The sequence below is a fragment of the Ceratosolen solmsi genome, unplaced genomic scaffold (assembly GCF_000503995.2).
Source record: "Ceratosolen solmsi marchali unplaced genomic scaffold, CerSol_1.0 scaffold1, whole genome shotgun sequence".
Taxonomy (NCBI): Eukaryota; Metazoa; Arthropoda; class Insecta; order Hymenoptera; family Agaonidae; genus Ceratosolen; species Ceratosolen solmsi.
Window position 1 is genome coordinate 9,365,585 of NW_011948415.1, and position 27,873 is coordinate 9,393,457.

General features: G+C 30.4%; 1 protein-coding gene across 1 annotated transcript in view; it reads right to left on the reverse strand.

Moving 5' to 3' along the window:
- The window catches only part of mtd (TLD domain-containing protein mustard), a 113,364-nt gene that overhangs the window by 36,904 nt on the left and 48,587 nt on the right, over positions 1–27,873 (reverse strand). Inside the window, exons 6-10 of the mRNA XM_011507868.1 lie at positions 23,335–23,423; positions 4,555–4,780; positions 2,589–2,743; positions 1,153–1,587; positions 15–212 (exon numbers count right to left, since the gene is read on the reverse strand). Coding sequence (XP_011506170.1) covers positions 15–212; positions 1,153–1,587; positions 2,589–2,743; positions 4,555–4,780; positions 23,335–23,423 — 1,103 coding nt within the window. The remainder of the gene's footprint in view (positions 1–14; positions 213–1,152; positions 1,588–2,588; positions 2,744–4,554; positions 4,781–23,334; positions 23,424–27,873) is intronic.

Here is a 27,873-nt window from a genome sequence, read left to right on the forward strand (position 1 = left end):
GCTCGTTAACTTACTTTTTCTGAATTTAAGGAATCTTGTTGTTCATCGTCTACGGAAAACGAACACCTGTCTTTGCTAGGAACTGCCCAATGATGATCGAGCATTGAACGCCTGCGTTCTTCGAGTGTCCTACTTGACTGCCCTCCACCAGTCTCATCTTTGGCAGAAGCATCATTTTTCTCTTTATCTTTATCTTTGGTCGAAGCTTCGTCCTGCAAAAAAAAAAACAAAAATAAAAAAAAAATAATATTCTCATAAGTATTTGTTAACTTAACGAACCACTTTGGTTTGTGTCGCTTAATTTTGTAATCAGTACAAACGTGCTTGTTTTAATGTAAAAATGCAATGTCCATTACACGGCCACTTTCAACTCCACAATTCTAAATGTTAATTTATAATGAGATAAATTGAAATACTACGGTAGAATGTAGAAAGATATATAGAATTGAATTTTCAAACCAAAAACTCTGTAAGAAAGATTTCAGCTCAATGATTTGAATTTGTAAATAATTTATGTTAGACCGATTATATTTTGAAACAACTTCGAAAACGCAATTATTCCAATTACAAATAAAGATGATACATACTCGATCATTCGAACTCTGCTATTTAAAATTGTCAGCCATCGTAATTCAATTAATGAAAATATAATATACAGTCTACGAATATCCAGGCCTTTTTTGTAAAATATTAGTTTAAAAGAGAAAAATACTAATAAAAAAATTAACAATAATTCTGTTTTACATTATTTTTCTGTTGAAATCAGACATAATAATTGATTGCAATAATGATAGTTATAAATTACGTATAAATTATGTATGCATGATTCTTCTTATGTACCATTCTACAAAGATAATAAGTATGGTATATGACAACGCGTTTACATGAAAGAGGAAAGAACCAAGTTATAAATCTAAGTGGCACAATCACTTTGCGTAAGTAGCAAACTCTTCTCGAGTATTAATTTAAAACTAGAATTAATAATGACATCTTTATTTAAATAAAATATTATAGAGCTCTATGATATTGTAAGGCTGCGGCCTTTGTCAAACAATCGTTAAATGCACATTTAGGTAGGAGGACTTAAAGACGAGGAGCGCTACGTGAGAAATACATGCGCCATTCACGAGTGAGTACATTAATCATCCGTACAGTTGAAAGATTAGTCTGATCGATGAGATCCTTATCGAAGGCTTTGGGGAAGGCGTCACCCTCGGGCTCGGCACAACTGCAAACGCTCTCACTGTCCTCGACCGTCAGCTCTGGGAAGTTCTCGTCCTTGCCCGATGACGCCGTTTTTCTCGCGGCATCGGTAGCAGCAGCGGCGGCGGTAGAGGCGGCGCCATTAGCCGCAACCGCAGGCTTCTTCATATAGTAGATCTCGGGCTTCTTGTCCGGCTGGCCGATTTCCGCGTGGCCGACACGCATGTGCGCGATGTCATAGTAGATCGCCGCGTTCACAATGAATTCCATTGGGGCGATTACGCCGTACGACTCGGGGCCGTGCTCGATCACCAGAGGATCCGAGACGTTCGGATCGAACATAACCGCGTTCGGGGTTACTAGCAACACACCGCCAACGACGCCCTGGAAAACAAAATTGCTTTAGTGCCTGATAAATTCAACGATTGGTCGTTTCAAACGAGAAACAAAAAATTAATCGTTACTCTTATCGCTGCTATTCTTATTAATTATTACGATGATGGTTATTTTTCTTATTAAGATTATTATTAGTTGTAAAATTAACTCGTTGTCGATAAATAAAAAGTTTTTATAATTAATTTTGCTATTTAGAAAATAATCAGATTGTCTTTTTTTTTTTTTTTAACTATTGCCTTAGTATAACCATTATAGTTGTAAGGTCAGGCGACTCGAGTGTTTCAAATATTCTTATCTAAAACGCTGAATACAATAGATTTCCTTAAAAAAAAAAAGAAAAAAGTAATTAGTATAGTCGATAATAGCAATTACATTTACTATTGTTAGTAATAGTATTTCTAATTTTGCGTATTCGAAAATAATTAAATATTAAGCGGCTTAAATATTCTTTTCAAATACAACAAAAATAGCGAGTCTAGTCATTTATGTTATTCTCAATCGACAGAATATGAAGGAAAGTATTGTAGTAATTTTGAAATAGCCTAAATGTTAAAATTTAAAATGTTTTTATTTCATCTATTTGATAATATAGATTTTGAATGAATAAAATGCTTACGCATTGTAAGTATAATCAAAATATATACTTATTCATATACTTTGTATCCTTAATAAATTTGTAGCTAACATGGAATGGTGAATGAAAGACAATTAACAGAATTAAAAAAAAAATACTTGATAAAAATTTTATTGATATGAGAAATTTAAGAAAATAATTATTATGCATTTTTACAAAATACTCTTCATTAAATGAAAAAGTATAATCACATGCACATATTATATTGAAAATTGATCACAGAGCGATAATGCGAAATATGAATTTTTTTTTTATTAAATGAATTCTTTTGTTCTTTTGTCTGAAAAGAAGTATAGATAATGTCCAACCACAAGAACAAATTATACAAAAGATAAGAATATAAATGTATGTATACCTGTCCATCGGTAATGTGACGAACTGTGATCTTTAAAAATCTTTCTTTGTAAGGCTGTATATCTTCGTTCATAGCATTAGCATTGCCAAGAGGAGTTTTCACTCGCTCTAAATGACCTGGTTTCGCTAAAACTGGCTTTAGATTATGAAGTAGTTCTGCAAATAAATTAAAATATTTCAGCGATTGTACTCGATTGTAATATATTAAATACCAGTGTAAATTTATTTGTAATGAAATTGGTGAGAAGGCCAAGGTAATTCATTTTTCGACTTATCAAAGTTTAACCAAATTCGTGGTCGAGAAATATTATCTGATTTAAAGCGTCCGATGTTAAGGTAACCTCGCAATTTCATATAATACTAAGGTTCCTTAACGCGCGATCTAGAATATCGAAGGATCGATAAAGTACATAAATCACACGGCATTGAAATTTTGCATATATAACGCAATAAATGATTTTCAGACGGATAAGTACGTGCACTCCTCCATCAATGAAATATTCTTTCAAGCCGAAGTGATTAGAAAATTTATTGATGAGTGAATGAAATACCAACAAGCATCGACGGAGAAATATTTACGTTTAAGAATGAGATTTACGAATGAGAAGTATCGAGGCAAAAAGTCGGCCACGAGAGCCTCTCGAAACATCGATGCACTTTGTGTAGGTATAGGCTAGTGTGCGCATGGCAAGTATACGTCAAATATTATACATATTGACCGTCTGAATGTGAGTGAGCGAGAGCGTGTGTGCGTACGAGTGCGACAGGGAGAGAAGAAAAGACGATAGGGCATCGTATGTTTTGTCTGTGTATGTTTACCGATCAACAGATTATATTCATAACATCGTGTCGGCATGAATAATATCTGGAGCAGACAAGTTTTTACATCACACATTGATTTGACTGACGATGGTAAAATAAATATACTTTTACGAAACGTAAGAATATATTTTTGTATTTTTTTTATTATTCAACAGCAACTGTAAAAGAAATCTATGATGAAAGATATTACTGATGGAACGAGCATTTGATTAATCATTAAAACAAAAACAAAAAAAAGGAATATTTGAGAAGGAAAGTAGAATAAAGAGCGTAAAGTAAAATAAGTAAAAGAAATTCATAAATGAAAGTATTATTTGTTGTGCAAACGTGCAACACGATGAAGATTGAAATATTTGAAATCTAAATTAAAGAGATAATAGAACTCTGACAAACGAATAATAGTAATTCTCTTACACTACGTGAATTTTATTTAAAAAAAAAAAAAAAAAAAAAAAAAAAAAAAAAAAAAAAAAAAAAAAACAACAAAAAAAAAAAAACACAAAGAATACACTACGTGAATTTTATTTAAAAAAAAAAAAAAAAAAAAAAAAAAAAAAAAAAAAAAAAAAAAAAAAACAACAACAACAACAACAACAAATGTAATCATATCAATTTTGGGATAAAAATGAAGGGGAAAAACACCTCAAGTACACGAAAGAAACTCAAAAAAATGATTTTAATTTAACGATTGAACGTAATTTTCTTGATTAGCCATTTTTTCTCCCATATTTTCCAGCAAAAATCACAAGATATATATGGGACGCGTTGTCGTTTAAAATTGTACGAAAATTTTTAATGAAACAGTAGGAGCGATTGAAAATGAACGCAGCAGACATCTCAATTGTAAGTATTATGAACATACACGGAAGATTAAAATCACTTAAACATACAAATCTTGTCCCTAATCAAGTTGTAGCAAAATTCCTTTGCAACGCAAAGTTACTTCAACGGGGCTCGTTCATTTATTTTTCTTCAAGATCGTAAAATTCACAGACACGTCATTGTTTCGCAAAGTGTACAAACTGATTTAGCCTTGCGACTTGGTATTCCCGGCTACTTATTACCAAACTAATCGCATTACTGAATTTATTTCAAAAGTCCGTCAATAATAAGAAGTAGTACCTTGGCCAATTATCGATACCTACCCTTCTCCACGGAGGGCAGCTCGTCGTGCTCCTCGTGCTCCTGGATCCCCTCGGAACCCGTGGACTCGGATTTCTCGCCTCCTGGTGCGCCCTCGCCCTTCGCAGGCACCCGGAGCTGCTGGCCCGGGTAGATGAATGTACTGCCGAGGCGATTGAGCTTGTTCAGCTCGGAGGGCGTCGTGTCGAAGCGCGCTGCCACCGACGTCAACGTGTCCCGCTGACCCACCTGCGCAATTTAAAAGTCCGACCTTAGTCGCTTATCATCGAATAACAGTTAGAGTTACGGATTGATCGAACCCCGAGGCGTCGCTCACGTGGACAAGCCCCGGTCTCTCTAAAGTCGAGGCCGCGGTCGCTGGTAGCTCGTCGACGAGCTCATTTTGCCAAGCGACGGGCACTTGCATTGTTAGTGATAATTCTTAGGGTAACGGGCAATGAGATCTAATTATTTCGAGTGTTAACGTCGATAAACTTTTCGTCTACGACATGGCGGTTCGATGATTGAAGGTTAGAGCTTATAGACGAGGAGCTCGATCGGTCGATGTTAATCGACTAAAATGGCCGAGTTTAATTGAACGTATGTTTTTGGTGGCGCCTTGTTCGTCGTAAAGTTTTCCCTCTATGGGAATTCGTTATAAAAATTCGTGTTGAATAAAAAGTAATGGGAGGGGAGGAATTCGGCGTTCAAAAGTATTCGATAACTGGATGACGAATTATCTTTAGAAGAGCGAGATACTGGTCGATGATAAATAATCATCTATCGAGTAAATATCGCTAATTACTAACGAGTAATTAATCTGTTTTCTACAGTCTTCGCACAAAGTGCCGTTATATAACAAACAAATCGATTAAAGTGCCCGCTGAGCCGCCAACCCACGATGTTAGCTTACCGAAGAAAAAATGCTTTATTTTTAGTTGGATCGAGAGGAGACTTTTTCGGAATTCAAGATGTGCAATGCGAGACTAAAAGGGGTTTTTGGAAAAATTGTAAAATTTGCAGTTTTTCAGTCACACGAGGCAATTATCCAGGCTGGTTATCAACGCCATCGATTACATTTTCTGAACAAAAGGAAATCTATAAAAGCATTGAAAGCCGAAACAACACTTGTGGGAGCTATAAAGCAGGAAAAATGCTCACCAGGTCATTCTGGTCCATTTTCATCGCACTCGTTCGCTTATGCCGTACGTACACTTGAACTTCTACAAGTAATTGGTATTGTAAGTATTAATAATCGATTCTCAAGATTTTCTCTTATCCCAATACTTGTACATGCATATCGAGTGATGTAAAGAAAATATTTCGATGACTCAATGAGGTCATGTCATGAATAGATGTTAAGGGAGGAGAATTAGATTATTTACGAGCGAAAACTTTTCTATTAATCGAATTGTACTCTACGCATATAATAATAATATGTAATATGCATGCAATGCGTATAAGGAATAATTTGATGTATATTATGTATATATTGCATACACTGCAATGTAAATTATAACTAAACGAGGCAGTTTTGAGGCGTCTTTTCACATCTTTTGTAAGACTATACAATTATTTATGTATAATTATAAAATACATAATATCACGAGAAATATATATCAGAAGCTAAACTTGGCAATATAATAATTATGATGATTTTATTTATTATATGATGCTGCATTTGAAAGCTAATTTTTTTTTAAATTTCGATACAATATTTTATAATTAAGCATTGTTAAACATAAATATATACCATATTTTATAGCATAGTTTATGTATTGCGAATGGCGAATATTTTGTTGAATTTCAATTTTTATTAAAAATATTTGTAGAACATATGTATTTGTTACTTTACCAATCGATAATTAATATATAATTTGATTAAACAAAGTCAGTCGCAATAAATATTTAATATAGGAAACTTGAATTCAATAATATTTTAAAATTAACAAAAGTTCAAATAAATATGACAGGTTAAATTTCATTATGAATAGATAAAGAAGAAATTTAATAATTTCCGAGAATTTGAAAAAATATTTCTTTTATAATCGATACAATAATAATAATAAAGAATGATAAATTCTGTGATTAAAAAAAAAAAAAAAAAAAAAAAAAAAAAAAAAAAATTATTTTTCCATCTTTGTATCGATTTACCTTATATACTTCTTTCACATCATTCTTATTAAATTCTAATCCCTGATCATCAATATTTCATTGCAAACACTAGCCCAACCCATAAAATTTAATTAATCATAAAATATTTAGCACAATTAAGGTCTTTTAGTGCTAAAAAGTTTTTGCATTCTTGTATTTCAACTTCTGCTTTGTATAAATATACGCAACTATGCGCAATTATTCATTTATTAACAGGAAAATTATTTATTTAACAGAAATTATTTGTAACTATTACACAATGACCTATATATATATATATATATATTTTTTTTTTTTTTTCGTAAAAAATATGGTATATTATTATTAATCGACAAGTCCGAGCATTTTGAAAGGAGCGAACACAATTTCACGGATCACCGATAATGCAAAGATTCTCCAAGCAAACTTCATCACACATACATTCATCCTCTTCATCTTTATAACATCATCACTGTTCTTAATTTGTTCCGTATTTTAACGACGTTTAAGTTTAAAGTGTGCAAATTTCTGAATTACGTTTCTTTTAATACGAAAATTTCGACACGGACTTTTATCTTACTTAACGCAGTTTAAAGATAACTTGATTATTAACCTATACTTGTTCAAACTTTACGCTTAATGTAAAATCTATTAATAATGTACAAGTCATAACAATAATTTACAAGCTACTTTTGTTAAAACGGTACTCTCATAAACTTAAATAATATTCGTAAATCGTCATTATATCACCAATTACAATTTCAAAGCAGATGAATTGAAATAAATATTTCATGTATTATATAAACATGCTTATTATATAATGTATAATAAAAATTTGGAGGAGGAGGAGGACATTAAAGTACTAAGAGAAACTAAAAGAAAAATTCGACATAAAAGTCATTAAGTAGAATCGAGTTCGTGCCCTTTGGCTACTAGAAAAAAGTCATATTTAATTTTCTGTTCCTACTATTCGAAGAATTTATATTTATTTTACGAATAAAATATTTTTAAAGAGTTAAACAAATTAAAAGTTAATTTAATCTCCTCTGCTGATAAATTACCTTACTAGAAATTTCAAATTAATAGTATCAATTAATTTAATTAAATATTATATAAAATAATATTTCATTAAAAATAAAGATAACTTCAGAAAATTTACTATTACATTATTTAATAAACTATAAAGTATAATACCGTATATTAAAAAAATTTTCATTATAAAAATACTAATTTAATTATTTCTTTCAGTTATTAAACATAATTTTAACGTGTACCAACTCAACGTTAATCATATGAAAAATATATTTATCTAAGAAATGTCTTTAAAGTAATTCGGCAAAAAATTATGCGCGAGATGGTAAATTATAATAAAAATAAGTAGATTTTTAATAAATCAAAATTATTTTCATATATAGTTTTAAAATTAAATATAAATTAAACTATAATACGTAAAAATAATTAATAAAAATCTTTACCACAACAGGAATGGAAATTGCAAAGTACTTAATGTGTTTATTCTGTAAGATAATGTTGAATATAAATTTAAACAAAGTAGGCTAATAAGATAAATACATTTTTAATTTACAATTTAATTTGAATAATGTATTTAAAGGTTGAATCAACGTTTCATACATATACACACGCGCGCGCGCGCGCACACACACACACACACACACACTCACAAATGTATTTAAAACTATCAGTAATTTTCTTAATTGGATAAATAAATAAAAATAGTGTTTGAAATTCAAATTAAATTTATTTTATACCGATTTGATTAGACACATTTGTAGAAAATATATGTTGATTTTTATTAACTACTTTGTATATAAGAATTTTAACGAAGAGCAGTAAAAACTTTACTTTTGTTATTGTAATATATCAATACATATGTGAAGTAAGTCAGCAATAATTATTTATTTAAATGAGTAGACAATATTACTCTTAAAAAATATTAAATGTGATTTCCTTCTTGATTTGTTTAAATTAGTAGAAATTAAATTTTCTTATATAAAATTTGTAATGCATACAATAATGTCCTGCCGAATAAGTATAATATTAATCGTATTATAAAATATAAAAATGAGCTTTCCAAATATATCCATTTAAATATTTTCTTTATAATTTAATTTTTTATCTTGTCAAATTAGAACGCTAATTAATATTAAGCAATTTAGTTTAATATTTGTTTAATAATTTTTATACAAGACAATATAGAATTTTATTTTTACCTTTTTGTAATCTTTTTATTAATTGTAATCTCACTTCAAACGCCAACGAATTATATATACAATCACAGTCTTTTAATGCAACTTTCACTTTAATTCAAATAACTAATTTACACAATTCACTTTTTATTTGATTATGAATTTTCATTTATACTAATTAACACTAATTACGAGAAGTTCAATAAGATCTCCAAATATGTACAAGTACATAAGAGGTTCGAACGATGCATTTACCTTCCACGAGATTTGATCAAACCAACGGGTTTGCACCTATAAAGGTATGTCATATTTGTTAATATATATATACATGTTAGAACAAATAATTACTTATCAGTACTTAATGAATTGCACAATATGTATGAGCAATGATCGATCGGTTATTTTATGAAAATATATTTTATAAGTTAAATTATAGTTGTATGTATTAATTGCCTATAGTACGTTCAACTTATTCCCCTAGTTTATCAATCATTTTACAAATAATAAACTTGTGTGGTAAAGAAATATGTTCCTTTATAATATTAGACTTAAAGTACGAAATATTGGAAGAAAGCAAAGATTATTTTTGAACAAAAATACTTCACTTTCTAACACGAGTAACTAAAAAAAAAAACTTAACCAAGATAATCATGTCATTTGCAGGAAATCTTTAAAACAGTTTAGCTAGGAGAATTAAAGAAGAACACAATCAACTGAAAATGAATTATAAAGACAACAATCTGAAACAATCAACATTTTAACTAAGAGAAAAATTGTTAACCATCTTTTCTTATTAATTGACAAGGCCATTATATTTTTATTCTGCAAGTTACAAACAAATGCTATTGAAGGAAATACATTCGTGAATGGTTAATAAAAATTCATCATTGTTATTGGTCGCAATGAAAATTAAAAGTTTATGCTCTTTAAATATATATGTTTATTTCTTTATAAAAAAAAATTACTTATATACCTTATGGAAATTGGAATTGAAATACAGTTGATAATTTTTTTTCCTTTCAATTACATACGACATCTCATATTTATCCGTAAACAACAATATTTATTTGTAACAATAAAAAAAAAAGAAAAAAAAGAAAAATGTACAATATCCAACCTGTTAATAATCGCAAGAAAGAATTCCAAAAAACTAAAAAAAAAAAAAAAAAAAAAAAAAAAAAAAAATTTTTTCAATTTTCAACCAAAATGTTTAAACTTAATTAATCGACACTGGCTACGACAATTGCTACGAAGAATGAAATTATCTTAATAATTACAGCTGTCGGTTACGAGTTGATGAATTATGTGTTAGCGGTAAAGGAGCACACCCAAAAACTCGGGCAAAAATAATCCAATTAACTATCGAATGAATCCAAGAAGATGTGAGGGGAAAAAAGCAATAGGAAACGTATCGGAGGCGTACGTGACGTGAAATAAGTGCGCAGCACGCCACAGCGATTCTATTACACGACAGACTAACAAAAGAAGTGCGCAATCGCCGGACGGACAGAGCTTTAGTCGAATGACAAGAAACGAGAGCGTAATCTCGACTTCCTGTCTTAGATACTTTCTTTCTCCCTGATAATGACGCGACGCGCATCAAAAGGAACGCGAAAGCTCGTGTTCACGAGGCACCTTAGTGGAAAGTTGGTTGGCGCCAATGTTAGTGCGATGAAATGTATTTCGCCTCGAAGGAATCGCGTTAAGAAAGTGGAAGCATAATGAAAACGCCAGTGGACTTGGGTCGGCAAGGTGAGAAAAAGAGGATATAAGTACGGAAGCAAAAGAGATAATAGCGCGACGAGGAAAGACCTTTCTAAATGGCCCCCGAGCTAAGCTACGTTGCAGCTAAAGAACGCATTGCTTTCCCAGTCCATTTATTTTATTTTTTCCCTTTTCTATTTCCTCGATAGAATCGTATGCAGAAGGTTTTGTTTTTTTTTTTCATCGCGTCCTCGATTCTCTGGTACGGGAAAAGTACTTTGGTCACTTCCATAGCGTAGGCAGTAGTAGGGAGAAACTAAACGCGATCACATTTCGCTCGGACGAGGATGAAGTATTTTTCCGATAGGTGACGGGTTTTGCGGTAGTTTTCGTAAACTGAATTTTTCCGCAAGGAGGACAAACAATGAATGACAAACAAACAATGAGAAGGGTTGGTTTACTTTACAACCTTTAGGCCTGAGTAAAAATTCCTATTTTTCCGTTAACCACGAACTTACATTAAGAATTTCGTGCACGTTAAATTAGTTATATATATTCCTTTATAGACCTCACGGGCGGCCTTATAAAAATTAATTTTTCTTATTTCGTCGTAGTAATATTGGTACTCGAAATTCAATAAAATGTATTTCTAGCAAGTGTTTCAAAGACATTCGACTATCACTTTGCTACAACGCTGTATTTTCATTGAATTTTTTTCTTCTTTTTTCTTCTTTCTTTTTTTTAGAAATATACTTATCGAATAACAGAGTGCTCTCACTCGAGGAATAGGCGAACAATTTTCTTAAGTGCAAAATAGAGCAAACCATAGGATTAAGAACGGTAAATGTGGGATTGGATTCGATTGGTAAGCGTCGTGGGCTCATATACGTCTGTACAAGATCGCTATCGAAGTACACTTTCGATGGTAATCCAACGATATGTAAATCGCTGGGGTCCTTGACTGCGCTCACTATCCAAGGATCAGTCAATACGATCACTGTTTTTTTTCTCGCAGAAAGTGTCGAATGACTCTCGAGTTGCACCAAAAACTGCTAAACCTACATATGCTATGCAAACAAACGAATTGGTTGCCATTAGTAACAAGCAATAAACAACAATTACTCGAGTTTCGAAATGCTTCCACATGATTTCCACTCTCCATGCCATTTTCTACCAGCAACACCTTCTATTGATTTTTATTTACTCATGCATCTCAATAATTTACTTACTTTATAATGCAATATCTATGTCGATAGGAATTAGGCTAATTTTTCCCTGTACAGTTTAGTCGAGGCTCAAATAATAATTTACAGTAGAACTTTAAATTTATACTGAGCTAGCTTCGTTGAAATAATAAAAGTTGGCTTTTAAATGAAACGTAATTATACATTTAATAAAAAAGCATAAAATTTGACATTATGTGTTTAACCATTTAATAAATAAATAAATAGATAAATATATATATATATATATATATATATATATAGATAGATATTACCGATTACATCAGCAGTGAGTCATAATATTACTTTAAATGCGCTTGGGTGTATGAGTGGGTGGATGTAAATCTAGTGTGTACAATTTTAATTTTTCTCAGATAATAATAGAACCAAAAAACTTTATTTCCAAATTAATAAACGAAAAATTATTCTATAAAATATATTATTAATACATTAATTTATCTATAATATATATTTATATTTTCTGTATCATTAACGTAACATTATTACGATTTCTCTATATTATAATAAAGAAATTTGTTAAACCGAATTATTCATACCTTTTTTTAATGAATTAAACTACGTATGAGTGAACTGGAAATAAAATGTTATTATCGATCCTCGTTCAATTGCTTTTAAAATAATTAAATATTGTAAAAAAAATATGATTTCTATAAATATAAAATTCTTGTAAATCTTAAAATTAAGCTTTTGATATAATGATTTATAAATTAAACAAATTTCTATTTTAATAATAAATACGATGATATTGCTCGGTAGCATTAAAAATATAATCGAATAGCATAAAATGATGGGAAAAATTATGGAATTCAATATTAGTAGTAATAAACATTATATTTGCCCGAATACGGATTTACCGCGCTTTGTTTTGAAAAGAGAAGCATTCGTTGAATTAATCGGTAATTATTAATAATTTTACCTTTGGGTTTCATAAAATGTTAAACCTGTCATCAATAATAACTATAATAATTCTTAATTACAATATTATTTTTTCGGTTCATACGATATTTTTATGAAACAGTTCATTATTCGTATGCATTGCTCTCGGATAACTAAGAAAGTTAGTCGACCCACTTTTGGATTGCATTATGAAATATCCTTTAGTTACCGCAACAAGTTCTTTCTTCGGTTTCTTTTTTTTTTAAACCATAACTATTCCATTACATCAACTACAATAGTTTTTTCTTACAGCATTATAGTTTAAATTTTGTACTGCCAACTTAATAATTTATGTAATCAATTGTGCGAATGATTTGTCCAATTGACAATGTGAAAATACACCATTTAACAATATCGGCAATTAAAATTATGTGATGATATTTGCTTCATTGACATTGAGTAACATTTACATATGGAAATTATTAATCCAAAACTTTTATCTAAACTCATAAAAGTATTATATTAATTAAATATACTTAACAACACGTTCACGATTCTATGGCCTAAATTGTCTATTATTTCATATAATATATTGGGCATTAAAAAGAATTGTATTGTCAAGAATAAATTGAAAAGGCACATGTGCAATGTTTATGTTAGTACGATATGATAAACTATCAATAAAAAGATTTATATTGTTTAGTTGAATCAGTAGCCACATCGTGATTATACAATGGCACGTTTATTCGCGTTATTTCGTGATCTTAATTTTCTGTTGGTATATCGCAAAATTGGGCAACGGATCCTTCCGATCTTAACTTTCGATGACATTAAAAATGTTTGTATCGTGACTTATTAACGTAGTTTAATCATAACTCTACTACTGTAAGTTGATAGTTTTTTCTTTTGTATTCATCCTTTAATAAAAAATACGTGATGGATAAGTATGTGGATTATATTTTGGCATAAGATTTTTTCATAAGTTTTGATAGTTAAATAATCGAATTAATTTAATTTTATATTTTAATGTTTTATTTATCATATTGAAGAATTAATATATATTTAATTTCACGAAATCTTAAAAATTAATATCATCATTCAATGGCTGATGATAAAGTTTCTATAATCACTTAACATTTTTTGTTTTATAATTTTTTCATGCAAAATTTACGTTATTACGATGTAGTTTCGATTTATTGTTTAAATTTATGATAGTTTAAATTAATTATTCATAGATATGGAAACAAAAATCATGTTAAAAATATTATATGAACGCAATATGTATCGTCTTTTTGTGAAAATAAGGAGAGCATGAAGGACGTTTAAATTACAAAAATTGAATATCAAAAGTTTTATTATCTTTCACTATTACGAAGTAAAAGAAAAGATAAATGTTTATTAAGAATGTTTAGATTTTCATGAAAATAGGAAAATTTATATTAACTTTTTAATTAGATATTGCATATTAAAAATTTAAATGCTTCAATATTCTTCGAGGATTAACTTCAATTAAGTTAAGGTGGAAGTAGGTCAGACTGTTGGTAGCTTCATTTAAAAATTCTTTTTCCGAATCAAAGTTCTGTAACTCGATTCAATGTGTGGTTTATCTTTTCGTTTTTCGTGTTAAAAAAAGTTTTCTTTACGGTTTTATCTAATGCACAAGGAACACACATACTTACTTAAAGAAAATAATGAAATACTTCAGTGAATTTTTATATTTCTTAATAAATGTCAACAAAGAGTGAGAAATACTTTTTATATTTCGCGGAAATGGAAAACATCGTAAATTTAAAAAAGAAAGCAAAAAAAAAGAAGAAGAAGTTTTACAAATCTGATTTATTAGGTTATTTATTTAAAAGAGAAATAAATGCCAAACTTCTCAAACATCGAGTTCCATTTACTTATTAGATATTATATTTTAATTGAAATGAATCGAAAGTCTTATTAATATTCTGATAAAAAATAATATAACCATCAATTTTATTAATAAACAATATAGGAATATTGAATTAATAAAGGCAGTTTTACGATAAATTTTAGTCTAATAATTTACTATTAGCCAGGGGTAGTTCTTCGCGCCTCCTTTACTCAAAAATCCCTGTAATCTTAACGTGAATTTATCACTTTTGCTGTAGGACAAACTATAAGAAAATCTATCTGTAAATTATACGTCGAAAATAAAAACACGACCCAATACCCCGGCAACTCAATTTCCGAGGCATTCCCTGATACGCTAACACACAAATAAATGCAGAAGCACCTACACAGGCGTGATAAACAAGAGCAAGTTATACGTGGCCAAATCCTGGATTACGCGCGATTTATGAGATTCGCCCGGATATATAGCACCAACAGACGTTATCATGAAATTTCTTGGACCCCTCTTGGGTTAAATCCGCCTATGTGTATAATACAACTTTGTGTGAAAAAGTCGGTTACTTTGGAAGAGGCTGCGCGTGGCAAACGAGGCGTCTAAGGGCCTAGCAACAAGGGAAAAAAAAGAGATACAAGACCATTTATATTTTACCTATGTTGTACATGTGTGCCCTTGTTAGAATCGTGTGTGCGTGAATGCTCCCTTGCTCGCGTATTTTATGGATGAAATTTATGAAATAACGAGACAAAAATTCGAAAATCTATTCATTAATTTCAATTATTCCAAAGTAAAATTAAAAATCGAATAAATTCACTCTCCTCGTCTCCCATTTGTTTTATCGTCCTTACCTGTCACTTTGATTTTCATTTTGAAAGGAATATCCATTTGAAGCTACCAACTACGATAAAGAATTTTTGTTTTCAAAAGTATTTAATTTATTTATAAACATTCACTTAGTGTAAATCAACGGCACTGTAAATTTTAGCCAAATCGATATGAATCACAATTAATTAAGACAATCATTGAAGCGAAATTTTTTTGCGTGAAGAATTTTATGTATTTTCCATTTAATTAAATACATATTTTTTCAAATTATGTGCATTATTACTTTATTGAGAATTAATTAATATTTATTCATTTTTATACGGAGCAGCGTTTTAATATAAATGTAATATAAATATAAATTAAAAAAAAAAAAAAAATAAAAAAAATAAATTAAAATTGGCAAATAAAAAATGAAAATAACATATTCATTTATCTATTGGCTAACTGGCAGAAAAATTAAAAAATTATAACATAATCTATCAAATGTAGTATTCATAAGTAAATGTGCAATATCATTTTTTTTCTTTTCCACGAAATTAAAATATAATCACAACATACTTTAATAACAGTTTGTCATTTATTTAACAACATTTGTTACAAAATTTATCATTGAATCTAACTGAAATGTTATTCTTATTTATGTCCAATATGCATTTTCGGGTACTTTATTCATTGAATGTGAAAACTCCAATATGTTGACATTAGCAATGGTTTAGAATATGTTTGCGCATATCTTGATTTCCTTATCTACGTTTCATAGAAATGGACACTTCAATAAAATGATTCAAGAATGTCTATTAATCAAGGCAAAACTATGCACTATGTAACGAAATTCCAACATGTCTCTATTGTTCTACAACAACTTTATGAACCATTGTATAGTAATTATATTTTCAAAAGAATATAATCGAATCTATATTATGGCGAATATGAATTTCTTAATAAATTCAGTTTATTTATATTGTTCAGTATTGGAGTCGTAGTTGAAGAAAATAAAGTAAATAAAATCAATTTCATTCGTATGAAAAAAAAAAAAAAAAAAAAAAAAAAAAAAAAATTAACATTGCGTTAGCTACATAATATTTTCAAGTATTTAAAAGTGCAATTTTGATTTTTATTATATTAGCTAAATATATTAATTTTACTCGCTGTCTTTATCAAATAGTACTTATATATATATATATATATAATATTAAACATTTTCAAGTTTTCTTTAATTGAATATAAATAAATAACGAAACTTGTTGACTTGTGAAAAATTGATATCTTAAAATTAATAATAATGTGGATAAACATTCTTTATAAAAATATCATCACTTTTTATATACTAATGAATATATTTTTCTACTATCTAATTTGATATTTGATATAAGTATATTATAACATGGAAAAATCAATACCGCGAGTAGGGTTTTTTTCGTTTAACGTCTATAATTTATAATTTATAATATTATTTATTAGGTGTCATTAAATTGACAGAACTCATATTATACATAATAACGACAATTTATATATTTATTGAAATTAAAAAAAATTCATATATAATAAATATTACCGTTTTTCCCTCTCTCTCTCTTTTGTTCTAATAGAACATAATTTTTTATTGCAATTATGGTAAATATATTTTTTTAATCAATTCTATTAATATAACTTGTGTATATAGTGAGAAAAAGTTTAATTAAAAATATGTTGAAAATTTATGCATCGAAAAAATTTTTTTGACAGCAAAAGTACAATTTTATCGATCATTATGCCATTGTAACGAATACATTTCAACGACCATCAATTATAATAATTAAAAAATTGTATATTTTATCTGATTAGCGAAGATAATCAGAATTCTTGAAATTATTCTTTACTCCTATGAGGCAATGAATTAAAACAGAAATTCGAACGCAAGATAATACCATAAACAAACAATTTTGTTTATTGTCCACGTGTTACCGTTACCTTTGTCGCGCTACCACCTGCATTGCGTATCGTAAACAAAAACTAATTACTCATATGAGCAGCTGTAGTCATAATACAGTGATTAATGATCAAATTAAAATTAAAATTCTCATCATTCGATATCAAAGGCTTCATTCACGGCAATCTCGTTGCGTCGCGTACCTTTAACCCGTTACATACACAAATTAGCTGCATAATCGATATCCAAGGCATTATCGACTACTAATATAACGAATTTACACGGGGGGGATTACGAATATTTATGAAAAGGACAAGTTTATGAGAGTGTAATGGCGAGAGGGAGGTGGAGGGAGTGGCGAAAGGGTGGAGGAAGGAAGGAGAAAGATAAATGTAGGATGAGAGGGATAGAGAGAATTTGCGCTGGCACTTGTGAGTACTATAACGAGTAAAGTACCTTACGTGATAATTCCATTAGGAGTATATCATAATGTAGTAGATACTCTATTAGTCCCATCCGCGAATAGGCTGAATTATCGTATCAACTTAAATATGGAATTAACTGCAGTACGAATAGAGATGAAGCAAAATACATTGAGGTTTGAGGTATAATAAGCATCGCGAAATGTTTATTTCTTCTACGTCTGATATTGAAAGAGTGAGGTATCCGGACAATATGATATAATATAATGTTGATATTTTCACGAGAGACGATTCTAAAATGGTTAAGAAATGCTTTTAATGGAAATGGATTTAATGGAAATAAAAAGTTCCTTTTTACGTGCCATTAGAATAATAACTGAATGATGAAATATGAAAATTATCACGAAACGTGGTGATGTTAAAAGTGCAATGTTCTTACTCTCTTCGATTCGTGTACTGCATATTCAAGAGCGTTGAGTGTCAATTAAAAAATTTTAATTTTGAAAATATTCTCTCGTTAAAATATATTTTTATTACCACAAAAGATTGTTCTTTTTAATATTTTTCTCAATTGATGTTACTGTGTTGTTGTCTTTCTAGTTGATTTTGCATAATATATTTATATGCCATACATATATTTCATGGCATAATTGATATTTATAATTGACACAAGTTGTTCATTAAAATAGCGAACTTCATTATTACATGCGATAAATCTTATTTAATTCTAGTTGAAATGATTTAATTTTGTTCAATTATTAAATCCATTCGGAAATTAATTTTTAGGCAATGTGCTGCACATAGATAATTTGCCAATTGTGACAAATATTTACAAATACAAACAGACGATATTAAGACAAAATGAATATTTATTGTATTCTTGATACTATACATAATATAAAGAATAATTCATTAAATGTTTATCCATTAAATTCTTATATAAATAATGTAAATTAACTGTAAACATAATACTAGCGTACAAGGGTAAATTTAAAGAATATAAATATTTATAAATTTAAATTATTCGATGTGATAATTACAGTAACTTTATTCATTAATTTGGTCTTTTATTATTATAAAGTAACTAAGTTCAAAATGGTAGCGTATGCGTGTATGTGTTTAATTAAAAATAATTTATCGTAATTTGTAATAGCAGATTTTAGAGAAATAACAATATGTAACTATTATTTATATTATTGTCTATAATTAATGTAATGATATATATTAACGATTCAACATAGGAATGTGAAACGAAATTTGATAAATTTAATATCTTGATTAATGAATAAAAGATAGATTCTTAGCCAATGAAAATTATTGAAAAAAATTATGTTGGTTATTGAAACTTTATTATTTATTTAATTATTATTTTTTTTTTTTTTTTTTTTTTTTGTTTTTTTTTTTTTTCTTTTTTCGAGTCAAAATCTAACCTTTAACTTTATTATTTATTTAATTATTATTTTTTTTTTTTTTTTTTTTTTTTTTTTTGATTTTTTTTTTTTGACTTTTTCGAGTCAAAAGCTAACCATTACCAAGTACTTTTTCAAAATAGCAAGCATGAAAAGTCGCGGAAATGCAAAGAATTAGAAAGAGAAAATATCAGCCAATGAGATTCAGGAGGCGTAGACCAAAATATATTATACTTAGAAATTTATTCTGCCACTTTGAAGTTTCTTTTCTCAAACTTATAAATAAATAATGAATTATTGATAAGTTTATAAGACGAAAACATGCTGCTATAGCGACGAAAAGAGTCTTTTACAAGGATTCACAAATGTCTTTGCTTTATAATGAATTTTAATCACAAGCAAGTCCGGAAACATTTTGTACGAATTGATGAAATAGAACATTAATTGCACCTCAGCCTCAAATATTTTGCAATTCAATCCTCGCTTTATAAAGTCATAAAGACATAATATTTCATTTAAGTCCAAAGGCTTGCACGAATAAAGCCATTAAGGAATTCTAAAAAGCCCCGTATTCTTCCGCCTTTCAACAAACTTATTTCCGCATATTGGGGAATACATCGTTTAATACTCAAGCGTCATTTGCTTATTGGAAACTGTGCTAAGCAGCGTTAAGGCTTTTTGTAGGAATGCCCCGAGGAATAAAAAGTCTGGGATAAAATTGACGCGTCGTAGGTCTGCGAGCGCCTGCACTTCATTCGAAGCGAAAAAGAAAATCGCGAGCGCCGGCAGACGAAGTAGTTTCGCGAGTCGCTCGAATTTGCGCACTTGGCACCTGGCCGTTTCGGATTAGCGCGAATCGTCTCAACGCGAATCGTTGCCGTACTTGTCGCCCTCTTCGCCAGATCTCGATCATAAAAGCCGAAATCCACCGCGGACGCACCGCGAATCCTCGTCCCCACTCTCCTACCCGCACCTTACCACCCTGTCCGATTATTTATTATTGTCGGGTATTGCGAGGTGCGCGCGGGATTTAGATCTCCTCGAGAGAAAGACGCAGACCGGCGTACACTATTATTAACGAAATGAGTGCGACGCTTCCTAAGCTCGAGCTCGAATTTCGCTTTAAAAAATCTCATTGGTCGATGCGCAAGTCTTTGACGCATAGCTCGTCGTGTCTACGGTTGCTTTGTTGCTTCTGACGCCGATTAATCTCACTCGTTCACACACACACACACACACACACACTCTCTCTCTCTCTCTCTCTCACTATCTCTCTCTCTCTCTCTCACTATATATATATATATATATATATATATATATATATATCTCACTCACTCACGCGAACGCACGATTGCTTTCGATGGTACTAAAGTTCAATAGGAAACTGTCGATTGTGCGCTTCGTTAAATAGTGGTAAATAAGATTTTCAGATAAATGAGACGGATATGAGCTTTATTGTGAAGTTGAGCTTCATAGGACATTGGGCCGTTTCATATAGAAAACTTGCTTTCAAATATGTACGATATTTTCCAATACGATCAAATACTAATGTATAATAGACAACTTTTAACTATGTCACAAGGATAAAAGCGAGCGCGTAAATTTTTAGCTAAATTTATGTTTTAATGGGCAACTGCTATATATAAATTATCTTTTATTATCCAAAGTAAATATATTTTTAGTCTCCATGAATAGTAATAAATTTCTTGCGCAAAATATCGGAAATCGGGAAATTCGTGTTTGTAATAGACAGTGAGCGAATAAGTAAATATTTTTAGTTTAATGACTTAATAATAATTAATTTCAAAAACATGAAAGGAAATTTAATTATAATAATAGACTAGTTGTCATTTCACGCTGTCGTGTAAACAATTGTTAAAACGAGAATACTAATTACTATATTTAGAAAATATTTTTAACTTTTTTTTTTTTTTTTGCTAAAAAGACAAAATATTTGTTAAAGTTATTTGTAGGAATTTCCGTTATACTGGAATATATGTAACTGAAGTTCATTATTTGTTAAATTGTTTTGCAAATCAATAATATATTACAAAGTAGTACTTTTACAAATTTTAATATTTATATATTTCATTAGTTTTAACAAATACAATTGAATGCCCCATTAATGATTGTTATTAATGAATTTAATGAATTTCTTTATTCATTCCTTTGAAATTTTATTATAAAAACAATTAGGAGATAGTACATATTGTTTACGACTTCTTGTGTTTGTACTTAGAAAATTTGAAAGTTCTTTAAAATTATTTCGTAGCTGGTAATTAAGAATTTCTTCCTTACTATTGTCAACTATAGATTAACGATACTTAATTTTTGTCGTAACAATATCTTATTATTGACCAATATTATAAGTACTCATTCCAATGCGTTTAATCGTGTGTAATTGTTGCAAAGGGTACATTATGTTGAATAATTGATGGAATAATTATGTCGCTTAATCATTAATGGCTATTAGATAAACTTTAAAAAAACTTCTGTTACTCTTCTAAGTGATCTTACTAGTTAATTATAATTACTTTTATATCTTTTTCAAGATGAGAAGTAATGTAAAATAAATACTGGAATAAAACTTTTTCATCTGAAAATAAAAAATTAACTATAAAATTACTCTATTATATAAGAAACAAAAAACTCGCCCTCTATGAAATGAAAAAAGTTGAACTTTCTTAGTATTCAAAGGGGTAAAAGTTTTATGAGTATAAGTTCATTAAACAAAATTACGTTGCCCTCCGAGTTCCTTCCATTGCATGATACAAGACGTCGGACAAGAGAAACTATCCAGCAACAAAAGCACTTAATCGCCCTGATAATCATTATTCCTTGATCGCGGAGAAGCCATCGCCGTCCTCTCAGCCACCGTTACTCCCTTATTCGCAAACACTCTGTGAGCTAAATAGAAGATTCTGGCGATGGCGGCAGGTGCTTGTGGTCGAGAAACGGCGTAAGAGGGACGACGGCGACAAAGGAGATACTCCTTTCAATCAATCCGAGCTTTACATCGTACGATTCTGCTCGTTTTATCGAACACAGCGAAGCAGTAATGAGATAAGTGCAGCTATAGGAAGATATAGCGAGCGATAAACCTGGAAAAATCGAATATTTGCGTATCCGAGCCGAGGAGTGCATCCGCACGTGCAGCACCTTGATCGTAGCCATGTTGCCTTGACACTTAATCACCGAGGCGCAAATGCCTGATTAATGCCACATCGACGATCGAGATGTAATTATGTGCGATAAGGGCCGGAATAAAGCTCGGGGAGGCTGAGCTTGACGGGCTTCGTTCTCGAATGAAATCGATGAAAGCTTGAGCCAGTCGCGTCGTTCGCGGCTTCGAGTTTGCCATTGTGCGTCTTTATATGGCGATTGCTTTGTCTTAATAAGAAAATCGTCATATCAATTTTCGTTCGAGTATCGGAGGAAGTTGGCGACGATGGGGCGAGGAGCGCGACGGGGAATGGATTCCTTGTTACGCAGACGTGAATATCCGTCGACCCGAGTCTTGTCGCGTTATTAATTGTCGTGTATTTGAAAGTCAGTCGTGTACTGAACTGCCGATAACATATCTATTCGCTCTCAAGATTTTGCAATTACGACCGAAAAAATGTTTAAATCAGTCAACGTGTTTGTTAAAATTTTGTAATGTTACGGGCGCGTTGTTGGATTATGCTATTTGGTAGTAGTGGGCGATCACTCATCGTCTGGGTTCGCTGGTAGATTTTAATATCCATTAGCGTAAGAGTCAGATTGATGGTCTAGGAAAACAAATCCCTTATTACAAATCAATTGGCGCGCCTGTAAGGATAATATTAATTGTATTTGAGGCAAGATAGAGCTCGTTTCCACGCGCGTCAAGCGCGTCTCACATGAGCGTATAACATTTTTTTGTCGATCCGATGAATGAAGATATTTATTTGGATTGCTTGACTCGCAAATGCCGAATATAAATCTGAAGATTTTCAAACAACATTCGCGTTATTTATAAAGGAATAGGCGTTCGCGCGTTGCGTTGCGTTCCGTTGCACGTGTCTTCGTATTTATGTCCTCGTTATAGTCGAAGAACTGCACAAGTGGTAAGGAAACTCTTTGTTCGCTATCGATGACCATGAGACGAGGAGAAGACTTGCTTAATACGAGTATACATCGGATACCTTTACGTATGCGCATTGGTAGATAAACTCACCGTATAAAAGATGGTATTGATTGGCTGAGAAAGTCGACCGGACTTCTTTTCTTGCGAACTCGATCCATCCTTGCTCTCATTATCGGATTCTGGAAGGTACGAACAAGTCGAAGAATTAGTAATTATTAAGTAATTATTTTTAAGTAAGTGAACGAGGAAAATGAGTTGTTTTCATTATAAGTCTGGCATATATGTAAACAGTCATTCTCTCGTTCATCAACAAACATTTCTTTAATATCGTATAACTTTTGATTAACGAACTGTTTCATATTTGCTTCCAGTTTAAAATAAAACTTGTTACGTAAACAAACTTCGCTCCAAACTATGACAAAGGCATTTTCATATTGACATGTATTTGCTACGTATATAAAAAAAAAATAATAATAATAAATAAAAATAAAAGCATTGACGGGTGGAGGGACGGGGGAATTCCAACTTTATTATGAGAATTTTAAGTTAAGCATTTTTTTATTTTTAATCCAATAATAATAATAATAATAATAATAATAATAATAATAATAATAATAATAATAATAATAATAATAATAATAATAATTTATTCGATGAAGAAATTGTATATTTATTCAACTACTCATTAATATTTTCATACACGAGAATATGCACAATGTTTTTAATGCTATTACATGCGATGTATTTTGTCTTGAAACATACGTATTGCCAATTAATTTATCAATTCGTATATTTCAAGAGAAAACGGATATTATTTGCCAAGCTAATTGACCGCTAATGCATTATTATAAACCAGATGATAAATTAGAAGAATAATCATAACATGTAATATGGAAATATAATGTTCAACGATATACGGAATCATGGATGCATTTAGTGAGATTGCCGTATATTATATGAATATACGCAAAAATTGTATCCCCTATATTATTTAAGTGCAATTCAATAAATTGATCGTCAGTTGAGCAGATTCTTTCGATGAATCAGCAACATTTACTCTAGCGCTCTATGTTGAAGAACTTCAAAACAGACAATAAAAGAGAACATATCATTTCTGCAAGAAGATCACTATTTAAAGCAATTAAAGACGACTAGTAAAGTGAAAAGCTTAACGAAAATCATTAAGTTTTATAAGTTTAAAGACTATATCGTTAGAACATTACGAAATATGGTTTATTTTTTTTTTTTTTAGCTAAAGTTTATTTTCATGGCATTTCACTTCTTTATTTAATTAATTATGGAAATTAGAGATATACTACGTTGTTTTAAATATCATATTGAGTAGTTGAAGCAAGCTGATACGACCCAATTGAATATAAGGCCGCCTAACTTTCGATCCTTTAACTCAATTCGCTTGCTTCTACTTGCTCTCCATTAAAAGCATCCAACAATAAAACGAAAAGTCTATAATTTTTTCTCTCTTCTTGATAACGACAGTTCCTCGCTAAGCAATCGAGCAAACAAAATTTGAAGAGACAAAGTAGCAGATCTTCGTGGAAATTGCGTATTGAAATTGTCCTGGAGGACCTTCTATAGAATGTATATGAAGCGGACAACTCAATTGAACTGCGCAGCGTCGAAAAGCAAACGTACGTGCAACGCACACGTTCATATTTGCTTATGCGCGCTGAATTAAAGTACCGAAGCACCAAACAAAAGCGCTTGCGCCTCGCCAGTAAAAAAGACAGGTCGCATTCCGTTTTCATGTCGCTCGCGGAGCAAATAAATATACGGACAATTGACCTGACACGTGGTGAAAAATCAATCGGCCCTCGATGCCGTATTCAAGCACGTAGTGACATTCGAGCTTGGGTGTGGCACTCGCTCACGCAACATTAGATGGTCATAGTTAAGGTGCGTGACTGGTATGATTAGCCAGGTAGCGAGGGTGAGTGGAAAGGCGGGCGAAAAATTGAATATCGATCACTTGGAGAATTAGCGATGCGCGACAGATATTTATCTCGGCTGCCCATTGACGGCACGGAGAACAATAATAAAGCTCGAGACCCGATGTGCGCATCTGCCCGCTTCTTCCAAGCGGATAATTGAGCAAAACAATGGGTAATAACGAGACGATGTAGAAAATGGTAATCGTTGAATAGCGAATGCACGTCTTCTTATTAAAGACTACACACGTAGATACATATACGTGTTGCTGTATTCTTTCTCTTTTTCTTCAATAGAGCCTTCGACATTTTCTCAAAGCTTTATGATTATTCTGATTATTTAAAATGTGTAATATCAAAATTTTTTTAAAAAATACAATCCTTCTGTATATTGATTGTTAACTAATGTTAAATTAAAAATTGCTTGAATATGCATTTACTGCCAACACAATAATGATTTAATTTTGTATTAATTCATTGAATAATACAACAAGTTTTTGTCATTCATAATCTTCTTAATTAACGAATTACAAGATTTTTATATAAATCCTAATTGAAGTACGTGTAATTGTAATTGAACGTTGAAAAAAATTTCAACAAAACAAAACATTAAATATTACAAATATTTTCAAAGACCAATGTAACTTGCACATAATTTTTCCAAGATAAGTTGTTTATACATAAGGTTGGACAGTTTTAACATAAAAAAAAAAAAAAAAAAAAGAGAGAAAGAAAAAAAAAACTAATAATTTTTATTATTACTTAAGATATGGATGTTTTTGCATTTAACAGTTGATAATTTTAAATATATAAAAATGAATTATGAAATTTTAAATGTCAAATCAATTTTTGTGCTTCAAGTCTAAGTTTTCTATTAAAATTAATTACTAAAGCACTAAGTTGATTATTACAATGGCATAAAATTCTAAAAGTTTCTATGACAACAAGTCATAAGTTATTCTATCCATGTTAATTTGCACATATTAAGATTGCTGTACAGTTTAACATTGCACTACAACTTTATGAATTCACGTTATTAAATTGTCATGAGACTTGAAATATTATATACATACTATCGCGCTAATAAATTATTTTTCATAAAATATATTAATGCTAAAAAACAAATTTTTATTTACATACTCTAATATATAAATATAGTTATATAAATAAAATTAACGTTAAAAAATCTTCGGTATTTATTGAAACAATTATAGATTTTAGCTAAAAAACCTTTGAAAAGAAAGCTTTTAGTAACATAAATAGACCCCTATCGTTTATTTAAATATTAACATAAATTTACATACATTTGTTTTCATAATATAAAAATATTTCTTTATTTAAAAATATATTCAAATTTGATTCACTCTATAATAGCTTGGAAATTTCAATATTATACATGTTTTTAATTATCGCTGATTTATAAAGTCAAATTAAACGTTATTCACGTTTCCGAGCTTGAATCGATAACCTTTTTTTATTATTGATTTAATCAAAAATCGATTTAGATGATATACATTTATCGATTATAGGCAGTTACCGATAATGCCAATTGGGCAAAGTTCTATCTACTAATCTAAATCTTCGTCAAGATCTCTTTCAATGTCTAGGATAATGCGTGCTCATCTCGGTGCTCATTTTACAAAAAGATTTTACGAGAAAGCAAGCGAGATTATACCACATTCGGCCAAATTGTATTTTCATACTTCTCGCAGAATGTAATTGTCCTACACTATCATCATAACAATTACGAACGACTGCGCGATGAATACACGTGGACGGGGATGCGACTAGAACCCGATTAGAGGTCCCGAGGGTTAGCTTCGTTCCTAGGGTCAACGCCTAGAGAGACACGTCTGTGGTCACACGACTACTCCTCGACACGAAAAATCACGCTAATCGCTTGCCATTTAAACTATTTTGCAGCATCTCGAGCAACGGGAGGCGTGATTAATGCACGGGAAAGGCAGGGGAAGATAGTGATGATGGAAACGTGGTAAGTCGATGGATTGATAAATTACGAAATCTGACGTTTAATGGAGTGTAAATTGGTATTGCCGATTATTCTAGCAATACTTACAATTATCAAGAATTTCAAGATAAAATAATTGAAAGCTTTCCTATTATTTTCATAAACATTTTTCGACGAGCGACAAGTGCTATTCATTTTGTGTTAGTTACTTGCAATGCCGACACTTTATTGTAATCGCTTTGTATTACGAGCAGGAACAAAGGACCATTAAAAGTTTAACGGAAATAGAAATGAAAATTTCCAGTCAAACGATAAAAAGTATTTCAATAAAAACGAGTAGGACTTTGTAAAATTTAAAACAAAGCGATACAAAAACTTTATCATATCATTATATGATAATATAAACATACATAATAAACATTATGTTAATTGCGATTATTTAGATATCCTAAAACGATTTCCAGGATATTCATTAGCCACGAATGTTCAGCAATCGTCTCACGAGGGTGAATTGTACAAAATTTTTAGTCGACAAATTATATTGTACTCGTGTATTTTAAACGATGCAAACATATAAATTATAATATACGCAAGATCTACTGCATGTTTAACCAAATCGTTTAAAATATTATTGTCATCGTGAGCATTAGTTTATATTTAAGCTGTAATTGTTGTTGTTTGTGTAATGAAATGCATATTTTATAATATCTACGG